Genomic DNA, 12687 nt, shown 5'->3' with positions numbered 1-12687 from the left:
AAAAAAAAAAAAATCCAAATCTAATATCCAAGGTGAAAAGAAAGATAAGTGGACAGAATTATCAAAATCATCTTTATGCAGCATAAAATTTAAGGATCAAGCGTCAAATGTCTATGGTATTAAAAAGATTTTTCATTCTAGAATTAATAGACTTGGACGAAGCCCACTTCTTTCACTCTGCTATCACTCTCGAGGTGTTCCCTTCATAATAAACGGCATGTTCTTCCCCTAGACACCATGAGGGTTAAGGCGCGATCTTTTATGGCAGAACATTTTTTTTCCCTCTAGAAAAATCACTGACTGGTACATGTGGGGATGACAGAGTTGAAATGTGGGCCTCCTCACAACACAAGTCAAAAATGGTAACTTTACCTGACGTAGTTTAAGGTTTGTTTCTCCATCTAGATTAGCTGTTTCGACATAACACATTGCCTGAGGTTCACTACGGAGAGAGAGACAGAGAGAAAACACTCGAGTCAGTAAGGTCCCGTCCACGAATCAGCCGGCCCCCAGACTCCCAGCCACGAATGGAGAACAGGACAGGATTTATTGAAAAGAATCCACATAAAAGTGGACACACGCGCTTCCAACCCACGGTGCTCAAGGTCAACTGCATAAACAACCACTTGAGTGGTAGCGATTGAGTAGAAAGATAGACACTCATCTTTGGGGTCAACACCAATACAAAGTAGTTTGCCCGATGCCTTATGGGCCCCACATAAGGACCACTTGGCCTCGAGTCAACAGAAATGACAGAGGGTGAAATCAGGGAGGGACCAGTTAGGACAAGCACATGATGCTCCAGCTGAGACCCAACCCACGGAGGTGGGTGACCCCTAAAGTCTGAGACTGAAAGGGCCTCCCTGGCACGGCGAGTACAAACATGCCTTTCACAGAAAATTACAGCGAGAAGGGTTCAGGCATCAAGGCAGAGGCTTGGTGAAGCTTTACTCACCTTGCGCCTTCCACTACCGTCATCAAATACCTAATTTTAAGGATGGAAAAGTCAAACAATGGAAATAAGCATGGCAGCCCTTCGGCTTAGGGAGCACAGCTGACAGCTCCGCGAACGGGCTTCGTGAGCCGCCAGCCCAGCGAAAACGCCCTGGCGCTGCCGGCATCGGCCACACGGCTTCAGCAGGTGTTCCAGCTCTGCCTTTTGCATGTGGAGCTGGGAGCTTAAATGGGACAGTGTGCTCAGCAGGCTGCCTGGCACGAAGCCCAGACTCACAGATGGACGAGCACCCCGAAAATGTGATGGTGGCTCCGACAGACAATCTCATGTTCCAACCTGGTCGTCTGAGGGCCACAACCAAACCTCGGGTCCCAGACGACCAGGGAACCACACTTCTCTGTGACCATTCGGTAGGGACAAACACGAATGCTGCCCCATGTACGTGGTCCTTCTGCCCATTTACAGGTCTGGGGTCTGTTTTTAAACCTTTGCTCTCCAGCAGAAAATTCACGCTAAGGCTTAAAATCTAAAGTGCGATCAAGTCCGATAAAAGAAACACTGCCTGCGATCAAAGAAAATGCCAATGGTGTGAGCATCTATGCTCCCCAACAGGAATACAGGAAGCTTAGTGTTAGCATCATATTGTTTAACCTTGAACTCAAGAGCGCAAGTCTATTCTCATTCTAATTTCGCCATTCCTTCTCCAATGTATGGCCTTATGTACCAAAAGTCAAGGACTGTGTGTCCGTTATTTATGCCACTTAGTGATGATACCTTTCTAGCACAAAACTACCTAGACAGCGTGGCAATAATACTTGGCATAAAAGGGAGCGAAACGTGGACAAATGAGTCGCTAGCAAAGGGGGGCAATGGGTTCTGCAGGAAGGCGGCGGGCTGGACCCATCGGGAGCCTGGATCTGAAGTCTCGGCTATGCTGCCACCTAGAGGTGACTGAAGGAATCACTCCACGGCCCTTGAGCGTGTCCCTACAAGCGAGAACAGCCCCCAATTGCCGTGAGACTAAAATGAATGGCCAAATGTAAAGAGTTCGCAGAAAGTACAAAGGAATGAATGGGAGAAAGAAAAAATTCGAGATTAAGGCAAGAAAAGGGCAAACGACAGGCAATGGAAGAACAGGCCAGAGAGAAGGCCTGTTCAGGGTAGAAGAAAAAGGGCAGCTAGAGATTTCCGCAGTCACCGTTTAATAGTTTATTCTTAACGTTTAAAATAAACGTGCCCAGTGCCTCACGCCTGACCTGGAGGAGAGCAGGACCGTGTCTGCCGGAAGGTACTGGCCGTTGACAACCTTCACGATGTCTCCCACTGTCACCTAGAATACGAAGGGACAGGGACAGAGACGCATGAAAGAAAAGACAGCACAAAAAAACGAATAACATGCTTAAATAGTTGAATAAAAATTACTCTGTAACTACGCCACGAAGTTTAAGACAGAGAAGCCCAAGTTATTTTCCTGGAGAAAAACAAAAAGGAAAATCTTTTGATACAGATGAATGAGGCTATCGCCTCTTTGTAATAATGCTGAACGAAAAAGTTAAAAAAAAAAAAAATGGGGGGGAGGGCGCAAAAGAGGAGTCAGAACTATCAATGTCTTGTTTTCTTACAATTTTTAATCCACTTACAAATTCCACAGCTTCGACTGTGGGACAATTCCACAGCCATACACAGTTGGGTAGAGAGGTTAAACGCACAGCCCTGGGTTCAAATCCCCTGGCGGTGTGTTCCCCTTCTGAGCTGTGTGTCACCGTGAGCAAGTCGTGTAAGCTCTGTGTGCCTCGGTTTTCTCGTCTATGTAATGGTACAGTTCATGGGTTCATGGTGAGGATCAACGGAGGTAACACAAGTAAATTTTCTTCATTTTACAAATGAGGAAACTGAGGTTTGACTTAACTTGATCAAGGTCACATAGCTGGTGAGTGTCTTAGAACCAAGATTCAAAACTGAGTGATCTGGCCAGTGGTCTGAGGAAAAGGAAATACTAAATTCACCCATGAACAGTCCATTGGAAAGGTCCCCTGGAAATATATCACATAAAACAGAGAAGATCTGTATAGCCTCAAGAAATTGCCAGGAAAAGAATCATGGCCAAAGTCAGGGACCACCTTGGGAGACGGGCTCCATCGGACAGAGACCCCAAGCCTGGAACTCCACTGGAACAGGACCCAACAGGACTGCCATGGTCAAGGGTCTATAAATCCTTTCAATAACATCACAGACCAGGCCGGACAGAGTCCGACAGGCCCAGGCTCAGATCCAAGCTTCACAGACACGCTAGATCTGGGGTCTTGACAAGCCCTTCACCTCTCTGAGCTCCCATGTCTTCGCTTCTAAAATAGGAAGACATGACCACTGACCGTGTGGGGTCGATGCGTGATTAAGGAAGTAGATGCAAGCACCTGGCATGAATCAGGCACATGTCACCTGCCTGTCCCAGCAGGCGTGTGAGGGAATGGGCACTGTGAGTGTGAAAGTCGAAGGTGGCAGAATTCTCTGAGGGCACAAAAAGAAAGACCACTCCTAGTGCACTAACGATTTCAAAACTCAAGATGGGCACTGTGCCTTCTGTTTCTTATTCTAACCCATGCTACCATCATCCTAGAAATCAAAACTTTCATGTGACGTAATGCGTGTGAAAAACTACTCGATCTTGCAAGCTGGGAGAATGGCCTGTCAGGGTCCCATATTTAATTTTCTATAAGAAAAAGGAGGGTTAAGTGAAAAATGTCCTACTAGCGCTGTGAATTGCTTATCAAAGCATGTGGGGAAGTCTGAAGATCTGGGCTCGACGCAGAGAAGGATGGTAGAAATTACATTCCAGCACAACTGTACGTCTGAAGTTGTATCCAGTTTTAAGGCAAAAGGAAGGCATTTGATTAAAGTATATTCCATAATACAGAGAAGTCAAAGAATAAATATTGCAGAGCTATTTTAACCATCAGAACAAAAGCAAGAAATACCTATGAAAATTAAAAATGTTTTTAAGTGTAAAAAGATTTTATACAAAGTTTAATTACATTAAAAAAAGAGACAGAAACAGCAATTAGTTTAAAAAAAAAAAAACAGAAAGTAAAATTAATCATGTTTCCAAAAGCAAAAAGGCAGTGGATTTTTTTTTTTTAATTTGACGTGGGAGGACAAGAGAAATTATGCCCTTCTCCTCTCTTTATTATAGAAATAAAGAAACATTTATATCCCAGTAACAAAGTACCAAGAAGTTTCATGTACGTGAAAAACTACTTGGAATTTTGTTTAAAAACGGTTTTCTATTTGGTTCTCTTATGCCTGGTTGTCCCTTGTGTGTGTGAAGCTACCTAGAGCAAGAATTCTGAAGGTAGAAAGAGACCACACTAGCCTCAGAGGATTCCTCGAATCTTTTAATTTCGAAGAATAGCCCAAAAGTCTCAAAGTCAACCAAAGCTGCCGACATCCACCCCAGACCTCCCTCTCAGCATTTACCAACGATTCAGCGACAGCCTGGGGTGGCTCGCTTGCGCTTCGGTGATCTGGACTAGCGGCTATGGCTTTGGGAAGCTTAAAGATCGCCAATTCCACCTTGCCTGCCATCTCCGGCATCTGCTAGTGCCGCTCTCTCGTCATCTGTCCTCTCCCATATTCTCATGCTTATTCTGAGCAGTTCTGCTGATGCGCCTGCAAACACAGCAGCTTCCTCCAATTCCCTCTGTCTTCAACTGCTTACTTCCCGTTCATCCTTCAAGAGAGCATCAGAGCATCTCATGAGGGAAGCCCTGCCTACCCCTCCCAGGTGTGCCCAGAGCGCCTGGAGCGTGCCCGCGCACGGGGTTCAGCACCTGCGCCGCACACTAGCTAGGTGCCTGTCACTGTCACCACGTCAGCAGTTCCGTAGTGAGGGCCCCTGACCAGCAGCTTCCGCCTCACTCGGAAACTCGTTAAAAACGCAAATTCTGGGGCCCCCACCTGGAGCTACCAAATCAGAATGTCTGAAAGCGGGGCCCACCGAGCTCTCTGCACTGCGCCAGCCCTCCAGGTGGCCGAGGTGCCCACTGAAGTCCGACAGCCACTGGAGGGAATGCCGCGGGGGCAGGGCTCTGCTTCGTGATGGACGAGGCGAGAGCGCCATTCAAATACGCAAACGAGATGCATTTTTAATTGAAATAAACATGCAGGTGGCAAAGCGGATAACAGGTGTTTGGTTGGGGGTTTGGGGTTTGTTTCTGGTTTTGTTTTTCCCTCTAACTGTGTGTGGGGAACAGCACTGAGCTTTAGGAGTCAGCGAGGCTGTCAACTCCATCAACTCCTGGGCCCAGAATTCCGGGATCGGCACTGCATTTCCTGCTGTTTCGAGTAGTGCCAACATCCCAAATCCACATCGTTCTCCACTCCAGCCAGTGGTAGTGCCTTTCTGGGGATGGGGACGGGGTGGCACTAGGAACCTTGGAGAAACACGCCGTTCCTAAGTCCACGGGGAACCTGCGTATTCCCTTAGCAATGGCGGCACGTCCTCCCTGTGAAGCCCATAATTTTGACCAAGAACTACCACACTTCTAAACGAGAGTGAGGTCAGTCACTGCTTGCGGTTCGGGCCTTCTGGGGTGCTACCGAGGCGGAAGCGCTACCCCAAAACACTGTAAAGGGGTGTCTATAACAAGTAAGAACAGCACAGAAACAGAGATGAAGGCGGCAGTCACCACGGCACAGGCATCTCGCAGATTCAAAGATCACAAGGGCATTGTAAAACATCGCTCACTGAACGTTTAGCAAGAGAAACTATTATAAGTCACCCTTCTGAAAATTAACTTTCTTTGGAAACCGTGCCAATCAGCTTTGAATCCTGGAGTAATGAGATTGGCTCCCCAAAAGCATTTTGTGACCGCGGAGGAGGTCCAGCTAAAACAGGCTCATTTAAAAAGCTAGTTTCATCACATACGGGAAACCCAGAGGCACAACATTTCTTCTACATTTTCTATTCATCACAAAAATCCACACTGTTCCCAAACCCTGCAGACCTCCTACCTGCAGGGACAGACCTGGAGGCCAGCCTTTCTTGCTGTCGTAAAGCTCGGAGCAACAAGCAGTGGTCATGCTCAACCACCCTTGCCTCAGAATCAAAACGGGATGGTTCGCAAACCCCTACCCCACCACTTCACATAAAATGGTAATCATAAACCCAATGCCCTTTCCACCAAAAATGTTAGAAGGGAGAATCTCAAAAGTTTAAAAAAAAAATTTTTTTTGTTGTTAAAAATTGAATTTAGTCGAAGAGAACAGAAGACCAGGGAAAATGTTTCTTGAACTGGACTTAGGAACTAGAAAATGCTTTGAAATTTCAGAAACATCCATCGGGAATGATGAATTTCGCAGCTCCGAACTGACACGGTAGGCATCTTCTAGAAGATGCAGGGAACAGAGTGAACATGCATCATCGGTTCTAAGTAAACCTTGTCGGAAAACTCCTCAATGTAAAACTTACATTAAACTGAGATGACCTAAGTCTTAACACAAACTTATACTGTAATCAATACTAGCAATTAATTACAAGTCTCCAAACCAATACTTTCTGGCATATCTTTAAAATTAGTTTTTACCTCTTTCCACATAATGGTTTGCCATATACCATTTCTTAACACTGAAAAAGAAAAAAAAAATACATATCGGTTAACACTGGTGATAATCGAAATAAAAGCAGCTTTCTGAAATCCACAAGGCTCCTTTTAAAATTCTACTTAGTAATCTCGACACACTACATCCTTAGACAGAAAGGTACAATACCCTCTTCCCCCAAATGGAGTCCCAATCTGTGTACCTATGTACCTCATATACATTAATGTATATATGCAAATATAAATGTGTGTAGACATTAAATCTATTCATATTTAGCCCAGGAGGAAAAAAAATCACCCTACTATTATAACAAACAAACAAACAAACAAACAGAAAAACACCACAACAACACAGAGCTAATTTTCCAGAAGTCAGTACAATAAAAAGTAGATAGAGAGACGTAGAAAGTAATTATAAACCAAAGATATGAACGCCTGAACTTTTTTTGATATAAAATACATCAGCTCCTGGGAATTACCACCTTTTCTAAAATTCTAAAATACACAAATCCCATTCATATCATAATTGCCAGGACTCACATTTTGTTGCATTGGTTGGTCATTTTGCTCTTTCTTTAAAGTGTTTATAGATCATTTCCCCCGATTAGCTGAATACCATTGACTACTTATTTAAAATTCCTTCAGCTCAGGTCTTATTCTTAGGTTTTCCAGTGGAAAAAGCAATCAGCCCGGTATCTTACCTATCGTTTTCTTTTTGTTAACTGCATGGTCTGCCTTATGTCGCTTCTGTTATAGAAAGGAAAAAAAAAAAAACTTAGATTCGAAAGTTCCAAATTAAAACTGTAAACAATACAATAAAGAGAAAACGAGGCAAGGAAAGCAACTGCTGAGCACGGAAATGCTCTAAGATTCAGTTCAATGGGATCCAGCATCACTCGCTAGAATTTAGTAGACAAATGCAGTGAATGGAGGTGCTGGCTACTCTGGATTGCCTTTGGGTTCTAACAATGAACAAGCACCTTGAAGTATAAAACGTCTCACTCTGTTGTTCTAGATCAGAATGAAAGAATTATTCAGTACGATAAATCAACAACAACAAAATTGAATTCATTTTCTTGATAAAGAACTTCCGGGGCAAAGTACTTTTGCTTTGATTTGTGTTACATTTATTCATTTACCTATTCCCAGAAAAATGCATGATGACGTGCTAGAGACTGCCAGTGGAAGCCGGGGAGGGAAAGAGGGGGCGGATGAGGGGGAGAGAAAGCACAGAGCTACCTAGAAAAGAGGAGGGATAGAAAAAAGGAAAGGGTACAGATATGGTTGTAGCCAATGAACTTGGAGATACACTGAGTTAATTGTGAGGAGGGAGAAGACCCTCGTAAAACCATCTCAGGCACAGCCAGCACAGTGCTGCTATGCTAGCCAGCAAAACGGTCCTTCATTTGCCACCCAAATGAGCCAGCTCTACAGGAGGATGTGAGGAGCATCAGGGATAAAATCAAATGGGGTCCAAAGAACTCATATTGAAAACATAGTGTGAACCACTTCTGAGTCATCACTCAGACATGAAGGACACTGCATGGCCTCGTTCCTTCCCAAAACACCATCGTGAACCTTGAGAGGCTACTTAAGCTACAGACCAATGGTCTGTGGCAAACAAAAATCCCAAAGCCACAAATGAGTTAGTTATGAGTTATAGTCAATGCAATGTTTTTACTATCTGAGAGCAAAAACTTACGAAATCTTCTACAATCTCTTTGATGCCTGCAATTGTTAAAATGATGATCAATGGCACCAGGGTGGTATATCTTCCCGTTGGAGATACATCTGGAATTTGCTGCAAGACAAGAGACCAAAACACAGAAGTTGACAAATTAAAATCCTCTCGACGAAAAAATAGACGTATACGGTGCTCGCCACTTACTCTTTGGCAGTTCTGTTCCATTTCTGTCATCCCGAAACCACTCATCTCATTTTAAAAACTACCTGTTACGTATTTTTAAAATTTTTAGCCAACATCGCTATGTGTTGAACAGCAAACGGCTTAAAAGTATGACCCGTACGCCGTTTTCGATGCCCCTTTTATTATGTGCCATTTCCCTTAAGGCGCACCCCAAAGCAGTCTGCCTTTATGCAAAGATCACGTTTAGTCATGCGAATGATGACCAGGTGAAGGAAGCGGATTACTTCCAAGTATTATGACCCCTCTCTCCGTGACGCGACCTTTCGGCAAAATCTCATTTCCCATGTAATTAAGGGTGTGAATTTTACATAACATTTTAAGAAATATTACCTGTAATAAGGCAATGAAGAGGAAGAAGGCGTTAGCAGCTCTTCTAATCTGCTCATACAAGAATCGAGGTAGAAAAGTCAGCACGCTGTACTTGGCCGTGCTGCGAACGGAAAGAGAAACACGGCTATCGTTAGAGACGCAAATTCCAAAAGACGAGAGAACACGGTTCCGAAAATTTTTCAAGTAATTTTAAAAACAAAATATTTCAAAACTCAGTTCAACTAAATCGCCGCACTGTTCCTCTTGGACAAAGCTTCATTTTGTAAAAGCAGGCACCCATAGGAAAACCTAACGTGATCTTCGTTTTTGAATTTCGATTATGTACGTGTTTGCTTAGTTTTCACACAGTGTTCACAGGGAAATTCTAGCAGCTATGTTACCACGAACACAGTGAGCGTATAAAGAATGCTCCTCGAAGGAAGGTATGTTTCGAGGGCCACGAAACAGAAAGCGGTCCACGTTCCAATCCCAGAAAGATCGGAACGCTGAAATGAAAGCATTCGAAAGAAGCACCAGTCAAGCAGCTCACGTGAGCAAGGCAGAGTTATGATTCCAGGATTTGTGACACAGCAGAGCTACCGATTCAATGCAGAAAGTTGACTACGAAACCTCCCCGGGGAACGGTAGCACATCAGTCCTCTCTAAATGCTCACCACACGTTTCACGCTGGCCACAGCTGCATAAACTCCATTCCTCCCACATACCTTTTATTTAGCCACCTTCGCTCACAGTTTGCTTCCTCCTGGGATGTCCACTCCATAACTAAACTACATTTCCCATCTTACCCTCCCATCCTCCCTCGTATCTTCCGTTAAGTTTGGTCAAATCCACAAAGGCTCTTGCTCTCCCACGCCCACAGTATGGTGTTTACACTACCCTGCAGTCTCTGCTTTGCTTTAGGATATTCTTACTTATCTACCACCAGCATACATTCTGAGAACTGTAAGAATGTTCACTTCATCTTCAAATGTTGCCAGCACACAGCCCGTAGCAGATGATAAGTACACAATGAAATAACCCAAAGGCATAAACTGAGACCCTAAAGGGTTAAAATGAACCTCACCTCCTTCGGCTGCTCAAAGGCATTTGCAGGAAAGTACTTGCCTGACGCCTAGCTCATCTTCTGAAGGCATGCCTCTGAGCTCAGTCTTAATTAAAATATATTCTAGCGAGATTATCTAGCAGGTTTCAAACACACATCCAATTAAAAGCACCAAACTCAAAGAGCTCAGGAGACAGAACACTTGAGGCACGCGTACTGCTGTAAGACCTGACAGCAAGCAATCCCAGAATGACAAAATAAAAGATAAAGCTGAGGACAAAAGATATAGCGGCCTGAGGTCACTCAGTGAAGCAGGAAATTGTCCCATGTACCTTTTACTGCCACTGTCTCAGAGAAGATCGTCCTGTGGCACGAGAGCCTGGTGTTTTACAATACAAAAGGATCAGAGTTGTTCTTAAAGTTTTAGCCTTCCTTTTTCTAAGGTATTAAACATATACATGAGAAATTATATGAAAGCCACTTATAAAACAGTTGAAACTTAGAAGAGCATGACACTTGAAGGACTATCACTGAATCAGCTAGAAATTCGCTTACATGTTGTCCCACTCATTTACATAGCCCTGTGGGATGATGAGATGTCCCTGTAAAATTCTGCCAGACAGAATAAACTAGCCAATTAAGTTCATTAAAGACTAGGAAAACAAATTGAACTCGTGTGCGTTGCAGCTCGCAGAACCAAGTTTTCCTAACTGCAGCGTAGGACATCACGCATTCCTTCATGGCAGCACTGACCACTGAAACAGACCAGAGCGGCCAACGCCGACCATAAAGGAAACGTGAAAATGCACACACTCGAAGATCAGCCTTTAGAAAGCATCTTGGAAGACAGTTTGACTATAGCCTTTGAACCGAAGACTCCATCTGTATAAAACAGACACACGCAAACACAACTGGCAAACTGACCATATCCGTGTGTGAACTTGAATGAAATGCTATGTGTGCTTAAGGGGGCCCAATGTGTCTGAAGGCCATGAAGGTAAAGGTCTGAGGGGGAAAGAGATCCCGTTTATGCCGGGTGGGGTGACAGAGGGAAAGCCCACCAACTTCTACCCTACGGAAACTAGAAAAATGAGTCTAAGACATTTTCATCCTAAAATATAGAATCAGCATAATCAATAGTTCTCTGGATTATTGTTCTCTAGGAGATGGCTACTGAATAGCATTAAAATAATTACCATAATACACAACACTCATGTCCTGTTACATAATTAAATGCATAAAACTACAAACAGCTGAAGGCAGCACCCATCAAAATGATTCTACCAGAAGAGTTTATTTAGGGTAGCGCTTCTCCTACGGATCCTGTTAAAATGTATCCGTCAGGGTCCTCTGGAGAAACAGAACCAACAGGCGTGTATATACACGGAGAGGGAGGAAGATTTATTTTAAGGAATTGGCTCATGAGATGGCGCAGCCTTGGCACATCCAAAATCTGCAGGGTGGGCAGGCAGGCTGGAGACCCAGGGAAGATCCGATGATGTTACTCAAGTCTGAAGGCCAACTGCTGGCAGAATCCCTTCCTGCCCACGTACGTTAGATTTTGTTTCATTCAGGCCTTCAACTGACTGAGTGAGGCCCACCCACAAGAGGAAGGGCAATCTGCTTTACTCAGAGTCCTCCAAGTTCAATCTTAATCTCGTCCAAAAAACACCTGCACAGAAACATCTAAAATAACATTTGAGTAAACATCTGGGGACCATGGCCCAGCTGATTTGATGTGAAGTGACCACTGCCTGCACATTCTGATTGAGTAGGTCTGGAGTGGGCCTGACATTTTGTGCTTCTAACAAGTTCCCAAGTGAGGCTGATGCTGGTCCAAGGACCACACTTTAGTGGCAGCCATCCTTGAAGAGGTAGACTTCTTCGAATCTCCCATTTGAAGTCGATCTGGATGAACACTACAAGATACAAGAAGGATGGGAGACACATACCGTTCACAGTGCCAGGGCTAAGAACATCTGCACGGTGAAATAAATGAAAGAGAGTGCTTGCCAGCAGAAGAAGTTGTTCCCCAAAGCAACGGTGACTCCTGTGAGCTAAGCCCTAAAGGAGGTGAAGCAGCAGGAACACGCCACGTGGGTGCACAGGGGAATAGATTTTCAGAGAGAGGGACACACAAGTGCAGAAATGCTAGGGGCAAGAGGTCCTGTGGTCCTGGAGAAGCAGTGAAGTGCCAGTGTGGGCGGGGCCAGTGTGGGTGAGGCCAATGCGAGTGGGCCCCGTGGTGGCGAGGGGTTGGTGCGGGCGGGCCCATGGGGTGGGGTCGGTATGAGCAGGGCTAGTGTGGGTGGGGCCACGTGGAGAAGAATGAAGAGACCATAAGGGCCAACCTGGGTCTTGGAGCTCATGAGCCCACACCGCCCTTTTTGTCTTCAGGAGATGGGAAGCATTCGGAAGATTCTGAGGGGAAGACAAGATCTGACAGCAATAGCAATGTGCAAACTCATCCCCTAGGGAACTTGACTCGAGATGGGTTGAACTTGGTTATGTGTATGGTGGACACGTTCCTCTTGGTAACTCTTGGTATCCAGCTAGTGTGGGGAGCAACCCTTAAAAAATAGGGCCTGACAAAAAGGCGTGTCTGGGGCTACCTGCCTGTCACAAATCACAAAGCGCTACAGAAGTCTGATCTGCACAACGAAGCACAAAGCAAGTGCCCAGAGATGATGTCTGAGTCCGATTTTCCAGCAGTGAGAAAAATCAAAGTTGACAGCTGTTTCCAAAAGGCAAATCTAAAATGACATAGCTGCTTGAAGTGTGACTTCCTCTTAAAACAAGGCACCAGAAACCCAGAAACTAAACCAGCTTCATACTC

General features: G+C 44.7%; 1 protein-coding gene across 1 annotated transcript; it reads right to left on the bottom strand.

Moving 5' to 3' along the window:
* Window positions 1–183: 183 nt before the first annotated feature.
* Window positions 184–9942, bottom strand: LOC111729622 (phospholipid-transporting ATPase IB-like). The gene is made up of 8 exons (XM_023520610.1): window positions 9914–9942; window positions 8810–8909; window positions 8255–8353; window positions 7254–7299; window positions 6538–6578; window positions 2212–2285; window positions 373–442; window positions 184–228 (listed from the first exon to the last, which is right to left on the bottom strand). Exons 1-8 carry the CDS (start codon window positions 9940–9942, stop codon window positions 184–186), a joined length of 504 nt encoding a protein of 167 aa, XP_023376378.1.
* Between the last annotated feature and the right edge of the window lie 2745 nt (window positions 9943–12687).

This window comes from Pteropus vampyrus, unplaced genomic scaffold, assembly GCF_000151845.1.
Source record: "Pteropus vampyrus isolate Shadow unplaced genomic scaffold, Pvam_2.0 Scaffold272, whole genome shotgun sequence".
NCBI classification, from domain to species: Eukaryota; Metazoa; Chordata; class Mammalia; order Chiroptera; family Pteropodidae; genus Pteropus; species Pteropus vampyrus.
Note: the sequence above shows the minus strand (reverse complement) of the source record. Positions and strands in the feature narration are given on the sequence as shown.